Raw genomic sequence first — 23,329 nt, 5'->3', positions numbered from 1 at the left:
AGGTGGGAGACAGCCACTCTCGTGCCTGGGCACTGGGGTGAGACTGCGCAAACAAACGCTCTCTGCCAGGCAGTTCCTGCTCCAGGCAGCCGCCTTTGTTCTGCCCCTCTCTGCAGTCACCTCCTGCCTGCCGCTGCTCAGCTCTGCCTGCAGTTCACATAACTTGTTTTCAATCACCTCCAAGGAGAATGGCTATGCTCAAACCTCCTGCAAACCAGATGTGCCCCACCGGTTGCCAGGTGAAATGTGCTAATCTAGAGGGACTTGAAGTTTAGGATTGCTTTAGAGAGTGTTCCTGTGTATGACCTTATGCAGCATTATCCCAGCTCTACTTCTTGCAAAAGCAGGAGAATAAATTCATTGTGAATGAATGGAAAAAGAATGAAACCAGAGAAGAGCCGAGGCAGAGCTGTGTTGATCACACCAGGCTTTGTTTTCTGTATAATGTGGAGTCTCATACTCCTTTGGTGAGAGGTACCACTTTGAGACCACACGCTGTGCTTCCTCACAAAGAATTCACACCTTTTTTTGCTTCTCCTGTATCCTGTAATAAAAGCCTTTTAGGCTGCGGTTGGTCTCTGTGTACTGGAAAAATGGTGGATGGAGCTGAGAAAGGAACCATGAAAGCTGTAGCATTCAATCTTAAGTGGAGCAAGCAGAACATGTAGCAATGGCAAAATTACTCCTTAAACTGTCTCAATAAAAATTCATGTTGTTGAACAGTAAAAGCATTTGTGTTTTTATTATTCTAAGATTCAATTAAAATCAGGAACAGAAAAATGACAGACCTAAACTACATGCGAACAACTGATCAAGGGCAATGATCATCCACACAAACAAGACACATTTATCATACTGACACTCATCTAACATCCAGCCCCCCATTTTTAAATAATCACTATGGGGATGATGCACAGTTCATTCCTGAAATCAAAGTGTGAACTATAAGGGAAAAATCACATGGCGTCTTGCTGATACATGCTCTCGTACTGAACTTAGAATACAATGTACAGAGAGACCTCTGGCTTAATTAGCTGCCCACTGAGCTAGAGTTGGCTTCTATCTTTTTTCTGCATATGAAACCACAGAGCTTTCCTAGTACATTATTTCCATATGTGTTTATATTGCTATCTTTGCCACTTGATCCAGCATTTTAAGTGAGCATTCCTGTCTAAAAAAAAAAATAACAAAATGTCTATCCACTTACCTAAAGTATCCATCAGCTCAGTCCTCCCTTTCCATCAGTGTGAGCCAGAAGAATCCCCAGGAAAATCCATACAGTCTCCCTGGTAGGCAGCTGTTGAGAATCAGATCAAGAGGCTCTTTCTTATGTCATTTTATTCCTCTTTATTAAGGATATGATTTCTCCTTCTTTGCTTCAGACATACTAAAATCCTCACTTACCTAAGCAGCTGCGCCTAGCATCGTGGCTGGTTCCAAGACATGATCACCCAGCCAGGGCTGGGCAGGCATGTGCTAGCACAGCACAAGGAGCGGGGTACTGCAGCCTCAGCGTGAGCACCACCAACAAGCACATCCTCAGCAGGGGCTCACAGCTCCTTTAAAGGTGTCCGTGGGGCAGGAGAAAGGTGAATCACCACTCATGCACTACTTACACATGCATCTGCCCAACACTTCTTGTGTGGGAAGGGATGGTATATATGTCTGCACAAATATTTACACTTAAGCTCTGGTTGCTTCTACATTTTACCATTCTACATTTAGCTTGCTCCAAAACCACTTTTCTAGAGACTGGTCTATCATCAGAATATCTCATGTTCCGAATTTGCTTTATTTCGGTCTATTATCAGTATTGAAATAGAAAAAAAATATGAGAGAAAGCCTTAATAAAGTCTATCCACTGTTCATCCTCATGCACACAGCCAACTCTCTTACCACAGAGAGCTATTAGGTTGGTTAAAGATTATTTCAGCTTCATAAATCTGTGCTGACAAGTCAAAGTGGTTTTTACTCATTCTGGGTTTGAGCTGATAGCTACTTCTCCATGAGAACAGAGAAGATTTTAGTCTTGACAGGCTCTGAAGGAAAGGGTAGATCTGTGACACATCAGCAGAGAAATGGCCACTGAACTTACAGGAGAGGTGGTCAGGGCAGAAGAGTTAAGTGAGGCTGGGCAGATCCTGACCTCAGAGCTGAAATGGGCCAGGAAGCTCTTTCAAGGACAGGCAGCAGGAACAGCAAGAGAATTACGAGGAAAATTAGGAAAAGACAGTGTCATGGAGACCAAACTTCTAAACCATGAAAAATGGCAGTTAAAATAGCAGGTCACCTGAAAAAAAAAATTCTGCACATCAATTCAATTACGTTTGTATAAAATATTTTGGCATAAAAATTTCTTGGCACTCTTTTACTTCCACTTCAGCAATTAGCTCTGTATCTGGATGATTTTTTCCTTTTCACACAACAGTACAGCTCCTCATGTTCTCCATTACCACAAGGGGCTTACCTGAACTGAGCTCATCACATAACACTATTTATGCTACCTCTTTTACAGATACCACCAAACTTTGCAATAACTTCATGTTGAACAAAATAGTAGACTTTTAAATTGAGGTGACTATTTACAGCCTAACCAGGGAAGCCACTGTTGTAATACTTTTTAAAAATTTTATTTATATTATTAAATTCTGAGCTTTAAAATACAGATGAGGAAACCACTAAAAAGTGCTGAGGATGGGTAGTGGTGAGCAGTGTACAGAAACTGTGATCTACTACAAGTAGCTGTACTGTTAAACAAGTAAACATTAGACATATATTATTAAAAGTTATCTTTAATAGCATTTAAAAATAGCTATTGCAAACTTTATTTGAAGAAAAATAAACAAATTACAATCTTCCAAAGTCCTTTGAAACAGTCTAGTTCCTTAACATTTGCTTTATTACTTGAAAAGAGAGAAGCTATTTGCATACTTGGCATGTTAGTTCACCTCTGTTTGCTCAAAACAGCTCATAAAAGCATTCTTTTTCTAAGATTTCTGATTTGATCAGAAGTGGAAATGTGAATGATGATCCTAACTTAGATCAAATTGGGTATCTGACTCAAGGCAGTCAAGAATTTTATTTCAAATTCTTTAAAGCCTGATATGAAAAAAGAAAAGATGTGCAAGTCAGGAGGACATTAAACCTGCTTATATACTTCCACTGAGCGAGCATATTTTTATTTTCTTCTTTGTATTTAGTATCCCATACAGCCTAAGAAAACTAAAAATCACAATTAAAAAACCCAGTTCATATTATAACATTATAAGATAAAGGCAATGCTGACAAAGTTTTTGGGTAGCTACTAATAAATACAACAAATTATTTGAATTTAAAGATAAACCTTAAACTGGAGTACTGGTGACTCAAATGCAGTACATAAGGCATTAATGCTCATACCTATCTGAAAACAAGCTATCTATAGGAAAAAAATCATTAGATTAATCTAATACAGCACACTATCAGCCTTTATTGCATTGCATAGAATAGAAATAGAACAATGGCATTTCCATTTGGCACACAGAAATACATTAAAATTAATAAGAAACAATATGGAAGTGAAATATTTTGATATGGGGAAAAGGAAACAACTGCTGTTATATTTTATAGATAAATTAAGCATCTAATTTCAAAATCTTCAGATCATATATACATGGTTCACTGCATAAGAACTTATGGTAGAAGAAGAAATGTTATAACAAAAATAATATTAGTCATTAGAATTAAAATTGAATCCTCTTTCTTAACGTTTCAGACAGAAAAATTATGCCATCAGGCAGTCGTTGCTTTCTAGTATATTTTTTCCTAAAAATAGAACACTACACAGCATTGTTGGTTTGGGCACTGTGAAAATCTTGTGTTTATGCACATACCTTGCACACTGCAGAACACTGCAGCCTATAACAACTATGTATATGCATCTGCTTTCTGCAGGATTCAGCCAAAATCAAATGTTGTCAGTATTCATACCAACTTGAACACATTCAGAGAAATACTGCTAGGATAATATTTTGATAACTGAATAAAAACGATTATTTTATTTTAGGTTTGACTGTCAACAGTGACTTTCAAGGCAAAAAGGAGGCCTGTAATATAAGAAGGACATGGAAGTGTTGGAGCAAGTTCAGAGGAAGGCCATGAAGCTGATAAGAGGACTGGAGCACTTTGCCAGGGTGGATTCCCCCATGAAGACAGGCTGGGAAAGTTGGGACTGTTCACCTGGAGAGAGAAGGTTGTGTGGGGATCTCACAGCAACCTCCCAGTGTCTGGAGGGGCCCTGCAGGGAAGCCAGAGAGGGACCCTGAGGAACTGTAGTGACAGGACAAGGAGCAATGAGCTCCAACTGAAAGAAGGGAACCTTGGGTTAGGTATTAGGGAGTTTTTTACTGTAGCAGTAAAGACACTGGAACAGGCTGCCCAGGAGGGTTATGGATGCCCCAACCTTGGCAGCGCTCAAACCCAGGCTGGGTAAGGCCTTGAGAAACCCAGTCTAGTGAGAGGTGTCCCTGCACATTGCAGAGAGCTGGAACAAGATCATCCTGTCCAACTCCTTCACATTCTATGATTCTGTGAACACTGGATCTGCCTCTCATGTTTCTCCTGCACCTGTCTGGCCACCTCCCCCTTTTATCCTGGGCCACTGATGTGCACAAGCCACAAGCTCCTGCTTGTGAACTGAACAGGAGGAGCATGTGGTATGGAAGCTAACTGGGAATACCTGCACTGCTCCTGTTTGACACAATTTGTGCCAGGGGAGGTCTGGATTGGATATTAGGAAAAATTCTACACTGTTAAGCATCAGAACAAGCTGCCAATGGAAGAAGTGGTATCACCATCCCTGGGGGTATTTAGAAAGAGTGTAGCTGTAGCACTTGGAGACACAATTTAGTGGTGGACTTGGCAAAGCTGGCTTAATGGCTGGACCCAATGATTTTAAAGGTCTTTTCCAATATAAACAAGTCTATGGTGGTGCCATGCTGGGAACCAAACTGGCCCAGCTTGCAGACCCCGAGGTGCTTGAAGCCTGTTAAGCAGCACTCATTCCCTGTTCTGTGTGACAGCATTTAGTATAGAAGATCTCTAAATGACACCCATATTGAAACCTGTAGAGAAACCCTCAGCTAAGATCATGGATGACAACAGAGGCAGAATTCAGGGGGAACATCTTTAAAATACATTATGGTTTTGTTTTAGACTCAATCCTAAATAAAGATCTCTTACTGATTCAATAGCATATTAAGGGTCCTAGACAGACCATGTCCATTGACATCCTGTGGCTAAAAAGGGCATGGGAAATACCAGCATACACTCAGATTTCAATTAACAGCAGAAATGTCAGAAAAACATGAATACAACATGAAGACTCCATCACAAAATACCTTTTCATGGTAGTTTTTAGCATCACTCCTTAAAACTCCTTGTAGACCTTATTGCTAAAGAACTTCAAAAGACTTTTTGCTACAAGATTTCCTATTAACTTCAGTGGGAGCACGCCCCCACCAACATCCAAAATGGGTGTTATAGAGCAATGGGGATAATATATATGCTGAGCATTTGTGTAAAGGTTCCCACACAACAATGAGGAAAGCAAAAAAAAAAAAAAAACCAAAAGTCACAATGCCAAATAATATTCCATTCACTGCCCCCACAGTACAAATTTTATCCTCTGCAACTCATTCAAAGCACCAGCCACTGCAAAGCGACTGAAGGCACTGATGCAGGAATGTTAAAGGCCACCCGGTGTAAACATTTGTTTAAAGTCATACAATATTTCTTTAAAATAGCTTGATACAGATGCAGATTTGGATGCCTGAAATAAAATGCCTTCTGTATAGAATAAAGTAAAATAAAAGAGGATGTTTATTCACTGACTCCAGCAATTTCCCTGACATGGTACATTATGACTGATGATTCTTAATATAGTGTGCAAGGCAGCCAAAAGTCATTTAAAAACATGTGTTGTTTGTCTCAAAAACAAATGTAAGGGAATACTAGTAAAAGCTGCACTGTCCAAAACTCAACTAAGCAGCTTAAATCTGTTTTTCTTGGAGTATTTTCAGGAAGATTGGACTGCATGTAAAACAGAACTAATTTATCCCTTCTATCTACTGCAAAAGAGAAATTTATCTCCAGAACATCTTGTCTAGAAAATAAGCCCCTTTATCCTATCTTAAATCAGGTACCAATGTTCCTATTAAAAGCCCTGCATAAAGTAAAACCTGGAAGTATGTGAGCTTTAGGTTTTTGAAATTATATTAAAGGGAGACCAATGGCACGTCAAGTCTGCTATTCTCAAAGGCAAGAGAAGACCAACTTTCATAGGTCACAAATAAAACAAAACACACCCCAGTTTAGATGAGAATTTTTTTCCAGATCTTACAAACTTGGCACAGTTGGATTTAGGCTCCCATAAATGAATAAAGGATTTGAGATGGAGAAATGTGTCTAATTCTGTATCTTCATTTCTCTCAGCTTTGGACCCATGTAACCAAGTGAATGGGTTACAGGGGGTGAGATCCTGCATCCTACTGACTAAACATTGTGTTTGGCTTCAATAAATACATTACTTCATGTGGGTCAGAGCAGCACACACACTCTGCTCAGGCACTAATTAACTACTCAAAAGCCTAGATCCAAAACACACCAAGGACAAGTGAAAAGCATGAATGACCATGAAGAACCAGGACTAAGCACTGCCTAAGAAATAGGACAGAACCCCAAATTCGTGAAAAACGTTGTAAATTCCAAAACCAGGTGAAGTAAAGCAATTAACCCCATCTAAACTAGTTTTGCAGTTAAAACCTATACATTAGTAACAGAAGGCACCCCCAGTCCAGGAAGTTCAGGCCTCTTCCCATGCTAATACGCAAAATTTCCTTTGTGAACAACATTATAGATGAGCATAAATACAAAAATATACATTTTAAGCAATAGAAAAAATGGAATAAAAATGAGAAATTGCTCAAGGAAAGAGACTGCCATATTATTCCATGTGCACAAAAACACACTCCGTCTAAAAAAGGTATGAAAGAAAGGGAATCAATAGAAATTAAAACTTCCACCTCTCTTAGTCAGCATGACAGCTATTAACTTCATTTCAGTAACTATGAGTGTAACAGCCTGGCTGCCTTATCAAAAAGCAATACCCATTAGATATTACAGGTAGTGTTCAAGAAGGACAGATTGGCTGCCAGACAAGGAAGGCATTCATACACCCCCTCAGGAGCAACAAGCTCCCAAGCTCACACATTTCCACACTCACAGAGATCTGTAATTCTCCCATGTGCAAAGAGCAGGTTTGGGTGTAAAAGTGGCCACTACTTTTCACCATGCCTCTCCTCCATCCCACTTCAGCAGAGCACTTGAGCATACATGGACGTGGTTAAAGTAAAGAATGCGTGTGAGTTGTTTGGCTGAACTGAGCGCATACGCAGCCCGTGCCTCCTAAAAGCTCTCCCAGCAGCAGCAGCAGGAGCACAGATGGCATCCAGGGCCACCAACTCACATGGCAATGAGAGCAGTAAACAACTGTTGGGGTGTGCCACCTGAACTGTTGACAAGGTGATGCTGAAAGCGCAAGACAAAAACTATGCCCCAGAGTGATACTTCTAGGAGACATCAAAAAACCAGAACAGGTCCAAAGCAAACTTCCTTCATGTGGCCATAAATATATGCCAGCTGAAACCAGCATTCTCACATGGAAAGAGAATTGCATTTGTTTCTGAATAACCCTGTAAAAATGAAGTCTGATAAACAGACTTTATCTTTGACACGTTTACAGTAAAAAGCCTTTCAGAGTAAAATGCATGAGAACATCCTGAGGCGTTATTTTCAAGCATTATTAGCTTATGAATTGACAAAAAAAATCCACCTACCTGTTCTGTAATGATTCAAATAAAAAAAAAAAAAGAAGACTGACAACTTTCTGGAGCATTCAGCAGTTTGTAAATGCAGTACTTTTTGGCTCTTTATATCTGCTCCAAAGCCAGATCCTTCTTTTTTTTTTTTTTTCATATTATTCCCCGTGAGAGCACACAGAGAAATTCAGTATTAATGTTGAGCGTCACATCTTCAGAACAGAACAGAAGTGAGCTCTGATACCAAGCTCATATCATTGCTTATCAACATGCTAATGGAGAAGCAGATAGTGTTTTGGAAAAGCATGGTAAACTAACATCCCTAAAAAACAAGCACAGTTGGAAGCTGGGGTAAAAACAAAGTGGGAATGTGGAGCTAAGCTTACTTTTTATCACACTGCTTTCTCAGTAACTCTGTGCTTCTTCAGAAAATAAGTTCAGTATGAAACTAACATTTGGAAAGCTTTTCCAGCAGACACTTGTAGAAGTTTTCTGGCACAGCCAGAAATTTACCATATGGGCCAGCCCAGCTCTCCCTGAACACAACAGGAGTTTGGTCACGGTAATCACTAAAGACGGGCTGGTATCTGAACATAAAATTTTCTTTGGATAATTTATGGAAACCTTAGATGTGAAACATAATCTGTTTGCTTTTACAGCACCCAACTGCACTGCAAATTTACATGAAGGACAAAGAGTATACAGAACAAGGAGGCCAATGAAGAGTGCTGAAGCAAGGCTGCAGAACCATCTCGGTGGCAAAGGTGGCAATCACTTTCACAGAAGTCACAAGAGGTTACACTTTGCATTACTTCTGAATTATAGCTTCTCACTGCTCTTCTTCCTGTTCAGAAAGGTCAGTTAACATCAGTTAATAAACTTCTGAAAAATTAACCAAGAAGCCAGCTTCAAAAAGAAATCATTTTTAAAGGATGCACTAAACTCTGACACAGAGCTCATCATACACTGCAAAACACTTCCCAGACATTTAAGCACAGCCATTGCTCATTTTTCTTCACCCATAACATCTCAATATATTCAGGCCAACACCTGGTAAAAGGCACACTTTCATAGACTCAATCTCAACTGTAAGACACAACCTGTTCACAAACCTTGCACAAACATTTTGAGGGGAATTTTGCCCCTACCTACACAACAAAGGAACTCAGATGCTTTACCTGGCAGGATGCTGGCTATAACAGTTAAAAGCCAGGTCTCTCCTAACTGACTCTTTCTCTCACTATCATGTGTGGGAGCTCCAGCTTCCTGAATCTGGGACTGCTCACCTAACCTAGGTCCTGCTCCTGTATTTTACTCTCCCGTTCCCTAAAGGGTTGCTACAGAGCCAGACTAGAAGTCTGAAAAATCATATTTATTTCAGAAACATCAATATGTGGTAACTGCTCACAGAACAAGCTTTTGCAAACTTTCTTCCTCATAGTGGGTTTTTTTCTTTTTTTTTTCCTTCCAACTAGAGAACTTACAACTTTTTTTTTTTTTTTTTAGTAGGAGCATTTTTTAACTGAAATTAGATTCATTTTCATTACATGCCTCAGGGTATTTTAAAAACATGTAATTTTATGGGCCAAAATGTTTACCCAACAGTAACATCCAGCTAGTTATAAAATTTCAGGTAAGAGAATACTGCTGTACTGGCATCCAAGCCAGCTCTTACACAAATGTTAATTGTACTATCTGCCACAACAAAATCACATTTATCAGTAAATGCCAGAGCATTTCCTAGCTCTGAATATGACATGAATCTGTCATCATCACATAAAATATACCCCTGCAGCTTGGGTCACCAACTACAACAGTGATGGAAAATAATAAATTAAAATAAAATCACATTCCTGTCCTAGACAGAAAGGAATTCTCCCAGAAGAGCTCAATCATGGCATATATATATATCTGTTGATCAATAATATATTGTGCTATATATTTATAGGATTGGTGTCCTGTAAAATAACATTTCCGCAAACCATTATCTTGAAATTAAAGGAATTACAGCACTGATTACATCATGTAAATTTTGGTCCTTAATATTAGTTTTCTAACTGAGAATTTATGAACTAAATTTATTTAAATATAATAAAAATATTTACACATGCATTTACCTGTAACTTTACAGCAAACATATTTATTAGCTTAACTAGCAGCATTTTTATGAAAGATTAGAACCTGAGCTCTTCTCCCAAGAACTGGAAATTCATTTCAGCCACACATTCTAGGCCCTATGTGTTTCTCTCAAATAAAAACTTGCTGTAATTTTTTAAGCCTCCACCCCTTAAACATGCTCTAATTAATGTACTTATAACCATTAATTTCCTATTTTACTTTAAAATTCTGTGAATGAACAATTATTTCAGCCTATACAGAATAAATGTGATCTTTATCTAGCTGAATTTGCACATATCATATTTGGTTGTCTTTTGTATTGAGCTAAAAAGGCAGGAAAAAATTGCCTATACAACTTTTTTATGCCTTATCTCAAACCAAGCCCAGATCCTTCATAATTACCAAGTGGTTCATGTAATGAAAACCTAGTATCTTCTCCAGCAGCCTGTAATTTTTTCTTGCTTTTAATTTTGCAAAAAAAAATTTGTACATTGTTGCCTATCTCTAAAACATCTACACAACACATACTACATAATACATATAATACACACAACAACAAACAAAAAGAACAAACAAAAAGCCCTCAAAAAACACAAACAAACAACAAACCAACCTAAAGCCCCCTCCCACCAAAAAAGCCCTTTGAAACTCCTTTTTCAATGTGCACCTCTTTTAGGTAACAACAGAAGTGAAAACATTGGCATTTTCTCCCATGAAGGACTCTTAGTTTAGATAAGAAAGAAATGGCAAAGCTACTGGAGAGGTAATTATTAACTTGGTAAGTGAATCATAGTGAAGCTTCATTCTGATAGTTTTGGGCCAGACAATTTGCAACAGTTGAGGAATCAACCCATTAGGACAACAGATATGTGAAAACACTACTGGTTAGCAAACTGGGTGTGTAAATGTCCAAAAAGATCACAGTTCAATGCAGCTTTTTCTTCACTAAAATTTCTCCTATTCCTACAAGAAGAAACTTTCTTTTAAACTTCTGAATAATTAAGTACCATTTGAAATGACTGACACTTACTAGGTTCATAGTAATCCAGTACAGTCACTGAAGCATCTTGGATATTTGCCACCTTGAAGTCTCTCACAGCTGGAATATCCACACAAACCTGTGTTTCATTTAGCTAGCAAAACAGAAGAGAAACATCCTGAGAACCCTGGGGATGGTGGCTTCATGGAGGAGCCTAAGGACTTGTAGCTCAGTGGTAGTCCATTCCTAAAGTCTTAAAAGTCAGGATGCATATAAAGATGATTATCTCATTTGCAGACATTTTGGTCAAATTACAGACTTCATGAAACATCTGCCTTTGTATGTGTGATTTTTAAGAGGCCTAATTGAGTTGCACCTATCCAATCAGTCTCCCTCAAAACCAGAAGAACTATTAATTCCATGTAAATAGCAGATGTTGATTTCCCCAAAGAACACAATCACAATGTCTTTCCAAATTTAAGCCTAACAATGTCAGAGTCGAGATTTAAATCACCACAAACACATTTCTTTGTTATTTCCAACTTACAGAGTCAAAGTATAGGTTGACTTTTCCATTGTCTCTTTCAGTCTTCTTAACTGTATTGTCTAATGGAACAAAATCTGGTGACACAGAGAAACCACTGAGTAAGCCAACCTCCATGAGGACCATACCACTGCTGGGAGCTGAGCCAGAACCAAAGTACCTTTTCAAAACACAGAGACAAAGAAACTTTTAGTAGAAATACAGTGACCCACTCTCCAAAGAAAGCATTTGATCTTTAAGTCCCAACTAATGAAGTAATAATGCTCAAGAATACTTAGGAAACAAATGGAACAAAATACTGACAAGAAAATGTCTAATGATAAAGAGCTAATAATTAATTTCTCAATTATTTTTCCAGCTAATTTTAGCCACATATGCAAAAGCTGGTTTAGCACTGAGAAAACTGCAATACATAAATCATGTGAGAGACTACACTGACACCATGAGGAACTTTCAATCAGCATCTATTACTACAGGCTGATATTACAAACATGCAGAAACTATTGCAATTAAAACATGTTTCAAAAGAAGCAACAAATAAACTGCTGTAGGAATTTCTGTACTGAAATAAATGTATTTCCTCTTATGGATGCATTGTTTTGCTTTTATTCATTTTGGAGGCCAAGATACATGTGTATACAACAAAGAAGTCTCCCAGAGCTTTTCATATTTCCTTCCCAAAGACTGAAGGTACCATTAACAAAGTCCAATTATTTCACAAAGTTTCAGTTTTAGAATGCATAGCCATGTTATCAATCCACATTTGGAAGAAGATTTATTGAGTCCCTTTTTTTTTTCTAAATAATGCTTACTATTCTATCTTCTTCCAATGTGAAAACCAGATGTTGGAGTAAAAGTCTGCCTTGCACACTATGGTGCATAACAGATGTATCAAAACATATTTATGGTGCTCTGTGCTACAAGTGTCACCTAAATGACCTGCAAAAGATTCTTCTGCTTTAAAGAAAGCAGGTAGCACAAGAGTTTCCCCGGCCTTAGCATGGAAGGTAAATGATTATTGTCCCACTAAATTAAAGTGTCTCCAATGCTCATTTCAAAAGCCTGGCAGTATTGAAAGTAATTAAAACTATGTCTTTGTAGAGCTGGGTAGCTAAAAAAAAACCAAAAGGGAAGAGTTGCTTTCAAAGCAATGCTGTTAAGCCTGGCTGATTCAAGGCAGATACAACTTTGAAAGAAATACAGCACAACTGCTGACTTCAGTTGGCTCACAAGATTAGAAACAAATGAAACCATCTGTTCGATGATGTGTTGTGCCAAAGTAGCTGCTATTGAAAACAAATAATTGAATTGGAACTGGATGTAATTATTTCTGCATAATTACCAATAAGAGGAGAGTGAAATATCCAAATATCCAAGCTGTCTAGCCAACCTGGGGTGCTACTAAAACACCAACAGGGAACCAAACTATCTTGGTACTGTCAAGGAGTGAATTAGATATATCCCTAGAATTTATGAGGATCTGGCTCTCAAAAAAAGGAAGAGAGGCAGCCTTGGAGGTGGGTTGTGGTACCATCTCTACAACTCTATGGTCTCTTAAAAAAAGGGAAAAAAATCATCCTGCAAGAATGACCAGTAAGACAAAGACAGACTTGAAACCTGTACCTGAAGAAAACAGATAATATTTTCAGTTGAACTTTATGTTTCAGTTCATGAGCAATATGAGATCAGGGTAAGACCCTCTCACAGATGATACAAAGAAGAGAAAGAAAACCAAGCTAATGTAGGCAGAAAGCAGAAATGAGAGTGCAAATTGAACCATCAGTGATCAGTTTCCCATGTCTGGAAAAGGTATGCAGGCAATAAGACTTAGAAAAAACTAGAAATCCTGGGTATTTGCCTCCCAGAGAGTGCGTTAGCTCCTCTAACCAAGAACCACTTCAATTTGAATGAGACCTCATTTGCTCCAGTGTCATAAATAATACCAGTTAAGAAGACCATAGCAAATCCCTGTCAAGCTGGCTGAGAGAAGGTGGATATTCTCCAGATTAAAGAAAAGAAAAAGTGGTGAAGTTGAAGCCTTCAGTACCTATGAATATCCATGGCTAGATTCATACCCACAGCTAGACTATACACACCCACACACTAAGATTTCAACAGCCTTTTAGTATTGGTTTCTCTGCTAGAAAGCCAGATCATTTATAAAGATCATAAGTAGGCCAACTTTAATTTGGGAATATAGATAAGGCATATATTATATACAATCAATAGGGAAAAGAAGAGGAAGATGAACAGTCTATGAAGCTCAGCAACCAGAGATGAAGCTGTAGCCTAAGCAATTTAAACAGACTTACTCAAAGTACCAGTCCACTTCCCATAATAAGAGTTGATGGAATTGATGTTGGAACTAACTAAATATTCCAAGTAATCTCTTGAGGCTGCTTTTCAATGTCATGAGATTTCCCCCTCTTTGAACACTTTGCAATTAAAGCATCACTACCCTAGAGGATCCCCAGAGTGATGGAGCCCTTCTTCTCTGTATTTTAAGCAAAAGGTCTTAGTAGAGTGTCAGATTGCCCAAAAAATACTTACCCCAAACCCAGCATGTAAACCCTTGACATGTCAGGAGTTTGCTAGACATGCTAGACTTTAGAATGCTGTTGACACTTCATAGAAGAGTTTAAAAGAGAACAAGCCCCCTCTGTTTGAAGAGCTCTCATGTATTCTAGTGTCTCTGCCCACCATCTGTGTCACTGAACTGGATACTAGAAACATATAAAAACAGAGCTCTGGCTTCATGCCTGCTGGCTATTTCCCAAATTAAATCAATGCTCTGTACTGAAATCATATTCTCTATAGCTGATTATTTGTATGATGGTGTCACCTAGAGGCTCATCTCCAGTCACAGCTTCCTTGTGGAAGGCAGAGCATAAAGAATAGTTCAAGGCATACGGTGTACAAAGTTTAAAGAAATAGCAAAAAGAGGGTGTGGATGAAAGGCATGTAAGAGGAATCATGGTGAATCGGGTGGTATTATGCAAATCTTGCATTTACAAGGAATGTAACAAGATAACAAGATGTTACATATCTAATATGTAAAATGCCACAAGAAAAAAAAACAGTGTTTCTAGAGGAAGTATTCACAAACAGATGAAATCCTTAAATACAACAAATGCAGTCATCTCAACAACATTATTGTGGATTATAAAAGACAGGAGACAAAAAACCATAAATACATAGATATAGAGAGAGATAAAATGTCCTATGGGGTTTCATACAAAATATGCAGTGGTCTTTAACTACAATAGGAAATGCATACTGAAGAAACTGCCAGAAGACAAACGCCTTCAAATATACCTTTTAAATATGTGCATCAACACTTCCACAGCAAGTAAAATGGAGGCAGAAAGCAGTCAAAGAAATAAGCTTTCTTGATTGACTGACCTAGGCTGACCTAGGAATATACAGTCCAAAACACCTATTCTTGTGTGATGTAAATTCTATCCAGGTAACACCAGGTGGCTGTCCTGTGGTCCTTGAGATGATACTTGAGTAGGCTCAGCTCAGTTTTTAGTAGCTGATTACCGAACAAGAAACATCATCCCTGATGCACACGTTCTCCCATATCCTCCTGCCCCTTCCCCCTTATTCAGCAAAAAGAACAGAATTAGCCTGGCTGGAAAACTTTCCACCTCTTTCAAATCTAGAATAATGTATTGTATTCTATTACCAAGTTCATTGCTACTGGTGGATGAAAGACCACAAAGATAGTTGCACAATAAGGCAATGTGAATTTATTATAATGTAAATATGGATTTCGACTCCTGCCAAAATCATTCTGAGTGAAGTTAATTATAGAGATGAAAAAAAGAATGATTACTTTACTTCATGGTGTTTTCAGCACTTCAGAACTTCCTTCCCTCTTTACAAAAAAAAGTATCTACTTTTGTATCAAAAGCAAAGGATTCTTTTCATGAAAGGTAAGAGTAATGGGCCCTTGTCACAGTTTGCTGCTCAAGTTGGAATGCAGAGATACTGATCCAATTTTCAAGTGTGTCCACACTCATCCCTATAGCTCAAAAACACATGCACCAAAGAAACTGTTGTTTTTTCTTGTATTTCACACCAACTCTTCCACATTCCTCTAACATTTAGGGTACCTTGATCTTTATGCATAACAGTAAAAAAATATCACCTGGCCAGCAACAATTGATTTATAAATTGATTCTTAGTTTCGCTACTATTATTTGTGCAAAGTAATTTTTCTTTTCTTCAGGTATACATTTATATCCCAGACATTAGTAAATTCATACAAACAAACAGATAATTCTGTTTATTTAAAGCAATCTAAGTTGCTATATATGAAGACACGTATGAGATGCTCCAACTGAATTACCTACCTTGTGCACACATTCAAAGTCAAGTGGTTTGTATCGTCTTTATCATCTTTTACATCAACATACAAGTCAAAGGCTTCTTGATTTTGGACAGACCTGAGCCTCTGATCGGTGTGCTTTGTGTTGTACATAACATTCAGCTGTGGATTGCAAGTACAGACATCAGGTGACACATAAAGCAAATCAGTGTGGTTTAAACACCAAGCTGCTAGCACCATAACACCAGAGGAGCGTTCACATGAGAAAACACACATTTGCACAGACCTGCTGGCCTATAACTGACTTGCTAACCTATAACTTGGACAAGCCCTGTCATACCTTCAAATCTGGACTGACAATTTTCTATTTGCTACCTGAAACTAATGCAGAAGGACTGTGATTTTCCAGAAGCACTTTTCATTCCCTTTTCTTTAGCCAAGCAAAATGCATATTGGGGTCTTGCAAGGGGAGATATTTTAGCCACTTTCTCCTTATTTTTCTGCTAAAAGCAAAGAAGAACCCCCTCACCATGCTATGTGTTTTATCTGGATGAGTGAGGGAATTGTCTTTAATTTCTGATTTTTGCTTTTGCTGCCATGTCTCTCACTTTTTGATACAAAAATTATGCTCCTTCTTTCAATCTCTACGCATAATTGCCCTTGCCCTGCCCAACATTGCTGAATTTAGCATGATGTATAAGTGCAGAGCCAATTCTGTAGAGGCACTCAAGACAGCCACGGTGCAACTGTGAAGATTCATCATGTACAACTGCTCCACAGGGGAAGGTAGTACCAAGGATGAAACCAATCTAGAAAGCCTGCCAGCTGAAGGCACGCAAAAAGCAGTGCCTCAACCATCTGTCACTGTAGAAACAAAACTGGTTTAACTTCTGCCAGAAAAAGCTAATGAATGGGAATTTACTGCTAAGGCAGGATGTTCTGAAACCACATACTGAACAGGTCAATCAGCTAGTATTTTCATGGAATAAGCTACTGCTGTTACGGTCTGACTTTCTTTTCCCTATTTCTCATGACAATGAAGGAAAATGTTTTCACAACACAGAGTTTAATTAAAGCCTTCTTCTGTACACACACTCACTTTGGGGACAGAAGGCTATTATACAGAAACTCACATTAAATTAACAAAATGAGCAACTGCATTCCTTAACTTTTAAGAGGCAATGGCCAAAGCTAAAGGCAGAACTGGTCCAGTCTTGTGCATAGTGCCACCAGTTCTGGTGAGAGGCCCAAGGAAGGAAAATTAAAGGCTAGTGTTCCACATGAGAGTGATGCTTCAAATAGTAACTGACACTATCAATTGCACTACACTTCTAAAAATATGGCACATTTATAATCCCCTAATCAATGCCTATCCCTTTTCTTCTTCAACTAGCAGCCTAAATGAGCTTGACTGAGCATGTGAATTCAATGAAAACATCTCCAATATTTTCTGTGCATTTTGAGTACCCAACATCCATTCAAATGGTAATGGAGAAATATGTGTGCATTTCATCATGTACCTATTTCAGTACATCACACTAAATAACATTCAGTCCTCTGCCTAAATCCAGCAAAAATACACTGAGTGGAAAAAACAGTCACTGTTTCCAGTAATGAGTAACAGGGAATTCCGAGGTTTTTTCCTCATTCCCTCTCTATACCTCATCAGGAGATTGAGGAGATCTTGTTCACCTACCCACTTTGCCCATAGCCACCCTTGTTTGAGCCTGTCCACCCTCCCCTTGTTGCTAGTTCTAGATTTTAATGGCATTCTCCTTCCTTCCAAGGCATGGGCTATGCCAATTATTTTAGTCATGTGTCAAGTCCAGCTCACAAAAGAAACATGTTTTATTCAAGACTTTCAGCAGGCCTCCTTAGGAAGACTGCTTCTTTGACTCCTTTCTCTAGAGCATCTTTCATAGTACCCTAACCCACTGTCTCTATCCTCTTGTAGAGTAAGTGTCTTAGATCAGGCATGGGATATACCCACAATGGGATATACCTACAATGGAGAGACGAGCTAGAAAACTTTATTGACACCAGGACCAAAAAGCTCTAAGCAACTGTCTGCCTTTACAATCATAATAACCAAAATAAATACATTTTATGAGATCCTGAAGGGTCAGGACTGAATGCACTGCCAACTTGCACACATAGACAGTGAGATTTCACCCAAAAAAAAAAAAATTTTCCTAAGAATCCATTCTGTTGGGAAAGCATGATGTTTCCATTAAAGGATTTAATCTTGTGTTGTGTGATATTAAATGAATTACTGTTTTGACATGCTACATTTGGCGAGAAAGCCAAATCCCAGAACAGTGATTCTCACCACTGTACTCTGACAGGCCCAAGACAATGAAACCCAGCTGAAGAAATGTAATTGCAATGTCATATGCTATCTGATTTATTAAATCTGATCCAGACCTAGCCTATGTCTGGGAGAAAATGAAATCTCATTCAATGTCCTCAGTGCTCTTTCTTTTAGAGTATCAGACCTGGCAAAGGAAGCAGAAGGAACAAACTGATCTCAGCAAAGACAAGGTTCTGAGGAACTACTCCAGGGTGTTAAGTGTAATATCCTGAATCAAGTCACAGCATCTCTGACTCAAAGCTTCAGGAAAAGAGGCAACAGCGCAGTGAGCTAAATGAACAAGGTAACCTAGCCTTGGTTTGTGAACAGCAGTTCTTTGTGGGCACATTTCCACATCCATGCAACAAACCAGGAACTTAAACCCTGGTGTTATACACCTCCAGGGAATGCTTCACCACAGACAACTGGCTATTCTCGGAGGAAGAATTCTGCCCAGTCGTCACCAGATATGCTTGCTTGAATGTGAAATTTTCCTGCTGGAAATAATGTAATTGGAACCAATGTGTTTTCACAAAAGGTATTAATTTCAACAAATTAGTGTTTTCCAGCAAGAAACAATTTGCTAAAAAGGTTTTCATCAGCTCACCTGACAAATTATCTGACTAAATATCAGGGAGTATTTCTCAACAATGATTAGGGTGAAGTAGTCTTAACTGTTCTGGAGCCCCACTTAGCTACATTCTACACAATCACACACACAGGCACACTGAAACTACCAATTTGTGAATGCAGTCCTGCTGAGATGTTCATTCTTGACCTGCAAGTCTGAATCTGAATTATCCTCTGAAACTTTTGAACTTTGCTGTAAACTTCATTTGTACTTCTGGGAATAATAAACATGGGTCGTGATTTATGGCACTGTGGGTTTTGCAGACTGGTGGTGAATGAATGAGGTGTATCTCCAGATGCTGTTCACTGCTGATTGGCAGCTGTGAAGACTTCTTTGAAAAGGTATTTTATCCCAAAGAACATTTACCAACCATTATCCCAACCAACCATTTACCAAGGTTTTTTTTGCTTCCCAGATGCATAAGAACGCTAAAGTGAAGGACAGATTGGATGGAACTTGAGATAGAATCTGGCCTGGCATAAAACCTGGAGACACTTAAAGGTCACTTTGGATCAGTTTTCTCAAGTATGACTAGTAGTCCAGTAGGAACTCTTGTTTTGTGACACAGTCAAATTAAATTTAAATTAGTATCTCTTGCTCAGAGACTAATATTTCTGCTACCTTTCCCGAGGTCTGCTCTTTCACCTGTGTGGCCACAGCCAATTGCCACGGAGAGGGCACCAGGGAAGCAAGATCCACTGTTGGCCATATCAAGTATAGATCCAACACTGTTTTCTGATGTGTTATTTCTCCTTCCACTTTCTGCCATGCCCACACTTTTGGTTGATGCTAAGTGTCTATTACTGTTTGTAGTTTGCAGAATCCTTTGACTCAGTTTTTCATGCTGTTTCAGAGCACTGCAAAAATTGCTGGAGAACCTAGCTGTAAAAACCTCTTATTTTTAGTTTTTGTTGCTTTCAACTTCAATGGAAAGCAAAAAATTCTTATAACCAGCAATGCAATATTATTCTGTATTGATCTGTGCCTTGTTTATCACAGGTTCTCCAATGAGCCATTTCTGCCATTGGAGAACATACCCATTTTACTCTGAACTCTGTGTCTGCCAGTGTACCACTGCAGTCCTTTGTCTTGTAAATGGACATTGCATTTCTGCAGGAGGACAGGGCTGCTTTGAGACAGCTGTGGCTCATGGAAGTGCCCCAAAACTGTCAGTCATCCAGCAGTACTTAAAAGGTCACACCATTGGTCAGAAATGACAGGAATATATCCATATTTTATTCACAGCATTCCTCAGTTAGTGAAGTGCTTTGCTACTGATTTAAGACATTTTGGAAGACTGTTCCTATTAATATGTTTTATAAAACTTCCAAAACATACCCTCCTTACAGAAAGCATATCTTCAGCAAGAATACCTACCTGACTGCCTGCATTGCCTACCTGAAAAACAGCAAATCCCATTCCCTCCACTGACACCGTAATTTTCATTTGTTGTGCAGGGGGAATCTGAAAGAAAGATGAGCAAACCGGTTTCCTCAAAGTACTTTCAGTCAGCAAGCTTTACAAAAGTATTCCTCACTTTTTATAGTACCTCCTTAGTCTGAAGCAGGAAACGGTTTCGAGTATCAATTGAGAATGTTTCTGGCATTTCCAAAGAAGGGGCTGTCACTGTTATGTCCATTTCTGTTTTGCCTCCCACAGTGAGAGCTGCAAACAGACTCAAGGCTTGTAGAGCCACCACTGTGTCCTGTTGAGAGAAACAAACCCATCTGCATTGAAAAGAAGCAGCCAGCACAGCACACAGACCATGCCTTGGGGAGCTCATAGTCCCTGCATTGACCCATTTGTTGATTATGCTGGAACCTTCCTGCAGCCACCTCCCTATCTCTGGATTCCCCTGGCATGAAGATCCCAGCCCAGAGGAAAGTGCAACACAAGACAAGAGGTTAGCTACTGTGGGAATGGAAAATGAGGTGGGAGCCAGCCAAGGAAGTTGTCCTCTTGTGCAAGGTACGTGCAACACCTGACAAGCTGAAAGACACAACGGTCAGAATTACACACCAATCATGGAGAAAGACACAGAGGAAAGTAACAACCTTGCTACTTTCTAGATTTATTTAATGACTGTGCATTAATTACTCAGTACTGCACAGGAGTTCTTCAGGGTGCCTTGATCATTGATGCAAAAGCTATAGGTCTGAAAAATCATTAACACTAATTTTGACAAAAAGGTTGAAATTAATTTTTATCAGACACTCAGCAATAACTTCAAAGAGTTTCAGCTCAGTTTACCATCTGTATTTGATCCAAAGGTTTTGTGCAATTGTTTAACCACTGCAGAATATATTTACAAACACACAGTCATATATGTATCTAAAATTCTTATTTTCCTCTTTGTGTGTGATTGCAGACTTAGCTCTCCAGGTTTTGAACACAAGAGGCAATGTTTGAATGTTTGGTTCAGCCCAGTTTAGGGAATGAGAATTTTAACATCCACTGTTTTCTGGGAAAAAAATACAGTAATCAAATTTATGTCTCTAATCTCAGGGACTTTTACTGTTCATTTTGCACCACCTATTTTTAACCAGTCAGTGAAGAAATTGGCCTTTCAGGCTTGGCATACAGATACTTTATTTATTATTAGGCCACTTCTAGTAATAAAATTTTAACATAACAGGAATTCAATCACTACAACATGGTGACTGTGCCATACCTTAAGGGGCTAGTATGGGCTTACTATTCATTCTAACTGATGAAAAAACCATTCTCCTTCCCATGCCACATCCTTGTCTGAGATGACCTGCTTCACTGATTTCTTAAAATGCAGAAAGATCAGCAGATTAGCCACTGCAAATTCACAGTAAACTCTATCATGTGTAGAAATTATGGTGAATTACTACACCCTAACTTATAAAGCATCACACACGCAACTTAATGCTTTCCTCCATATTGTTCAACAATATATTAAGTTTCTTATGTAATAAACTCACAGAAGGAAACACTCCAAACATTATTTTTTAAAGCAAACTTAGAAGTTAAGTAAAAAACTACGGAGTAATTTCTACAAATTAAAAAAGGCATCTAGCAAAACACTGGAGCAATTTTGAAATCTAAACAGTTTACACTATGCAAGAACAAAAGGATTAAATTAATTTCTTAATTTTACCCTCAAGGGTAAATGATAGATTTTCAAACTTCCAAGTAAAATAGGTTTCTGGAGAATAGAGAAAAGCTTTTAAAACTCATTTAATGCTTCAATCAACCTCTCCAAATAATAAGCAAGAATTAACACATTAAGAAAGCACTAATACCTCAGGGGAACCCGGACGGTTCTTAAATTGCATTTTATTCAGAACACATTTCTCTCAGATTAATACCAACCAACATCTGAAAATAATGAAGGATAGCCTGTACACCTTGGTACCAATCAGCATGATGAAATGTGACATTTTACTGTGACAAACATTTGAAGTTAATTTAAAAGCTAGTTTAAACCAATGCAATCCAAAGTATATCTAATTTTTTGGATGCCAGCACAGCTTACAAGACATGGCTTCAATAACACAGAAACCTCCTGGAGATAGTGAAGATTTTCCAAATTTCATGGCCCATCAAAAATCTATGCAATAATAAGGACAAAGTACATTAGTAAGTTAAGACCAACTGCCAGAAGAGGGATTAGGTTAGGCTGTTTTTCTAAAACCTACTCCCTTTAGTAAAGGGTTAAGTTAATAGCCTTTCAGGAGTTTGGGGAGCCGCAGATGGTAAGAATAAAAAAAGGCTTCTCTCCTGGGAAAGGAAGCAAGCACATATATTCATCATACTTCTTTCAAAAATATGTTTAATTACTTTTCCATGGGCACTACTGTTTCTTCTTAATTTGTTATTAGTACATTATATAAAGAAGGTCTCCCTCTGATTCTCTTTTTTTTTTAGACTTGCCAAAAATACTAAAACTGGCAGTTCAGGAGTAAGATGCCAATAATGCTTGTACATAACCAAGGCTGTTACAGCAAAATAAAACTCAAAATTATTGTGTAATAATGGTCCTTGTTAATTTTGAAATATACACTGCTTGTTTAGAAATTATAGCAAAACCCCGTAAGACAAGATATTACCTGAGTAGATGAAAATCCCCCCAGGTGATTTCTTTGATGACTTAACCATTTCATAATAGGGATCCCTTCAGCTAATCTGTCTTGATGAAAGTGAGAGAGCAAAGCATATGCTGCAAGTTCAATATCAATGGACCGTGGCTGCCAGGAGTCAGAAATTTCAGAAGCAGGTGTTACCCAAAAACGAAATTCTCCTGTAAAAGAAACCAACGATAACCAGATCCACAGACTGAGTCTTTGGATTTCTGGGAAAGTCTTAGGGGAAACCTCTTCATTAACACTTACACATGGGCTCTAGGAAGGATCTACGACGTGTTAATGTTTAATGACCTTGTGTTAATGTGTGTTCCATAAAGGACTGACTTAAGTACTTCCTCAGCAATGTTTGAATCTAGGTACAAAAAAAGTTGGAGTCTAAATAGTCACTCAACTGATGTGAGTGAAC

The 23,329-nt window shown here is 38.5% G+C and overlaps 1 protein-coding gene across 1 annotated transcript in view; it reads right to left on the bottom strand.

Annotated features, from left to right (window-relative positions):
• Nucleotides 1–8,509: 8,509 nt before the first annotated feature.
• CD109 (CD109 molecule) overlaps nucleotides 8,510–23,329 on the bottom strand; it is a gene marked incomplete at both ends in the record, with an annotated part of 67,222 nt that continues 52,402 nt past the window's right edge. The window contains 7 exons of the mRNA XM_084201718.1: nucleotides 8,510–8,700; nucleotides 11,005–11,107; nucleotides 11,501–11,657; nucleotides 15,856–15,992; nucleotides 20,210–20,275; nucleotides 20,361–20,516; nucleotides 22,888–23,078. Coding sequence (XP_084057844.1) covers nucleotides 8,510–8,700; nucleotides 11,005–11,107; nucleotides 11,501–11,657; nucleotides 15,856–15,992; nucleotides 20,210–20,275; nucleotides 20,361–20,516; nucleotides 22,888–23,078 — 1,001 coding nt within the window. The remainder of the gene's footprint in view (nucleotides 8,701–11,004; nucleotides 11,108–11,500; nucleotides 11,658–15,855; nucleotides 15,993–20,209; nucleotides 20,276–20,360; nucleotides 20,517–22,887; nucleotides 23,079–23,329) is intronic.

Source organism: Fringilla coelebs, assembly GCF_963513975.1.
Source record: "Fringilla coelebs genome assembly, chromosome: 3".
Lineage (NCBI taxonomy): Eukaryota > Metazoa > Chordata > Aves > Passeriformes > Fringillidae > Fringilla > Fringilla coelebs.
Note: the sequence above shows the minus strand (reverse complement) of the source record. Positions and strands in the feature narration are given on the sequence as shown.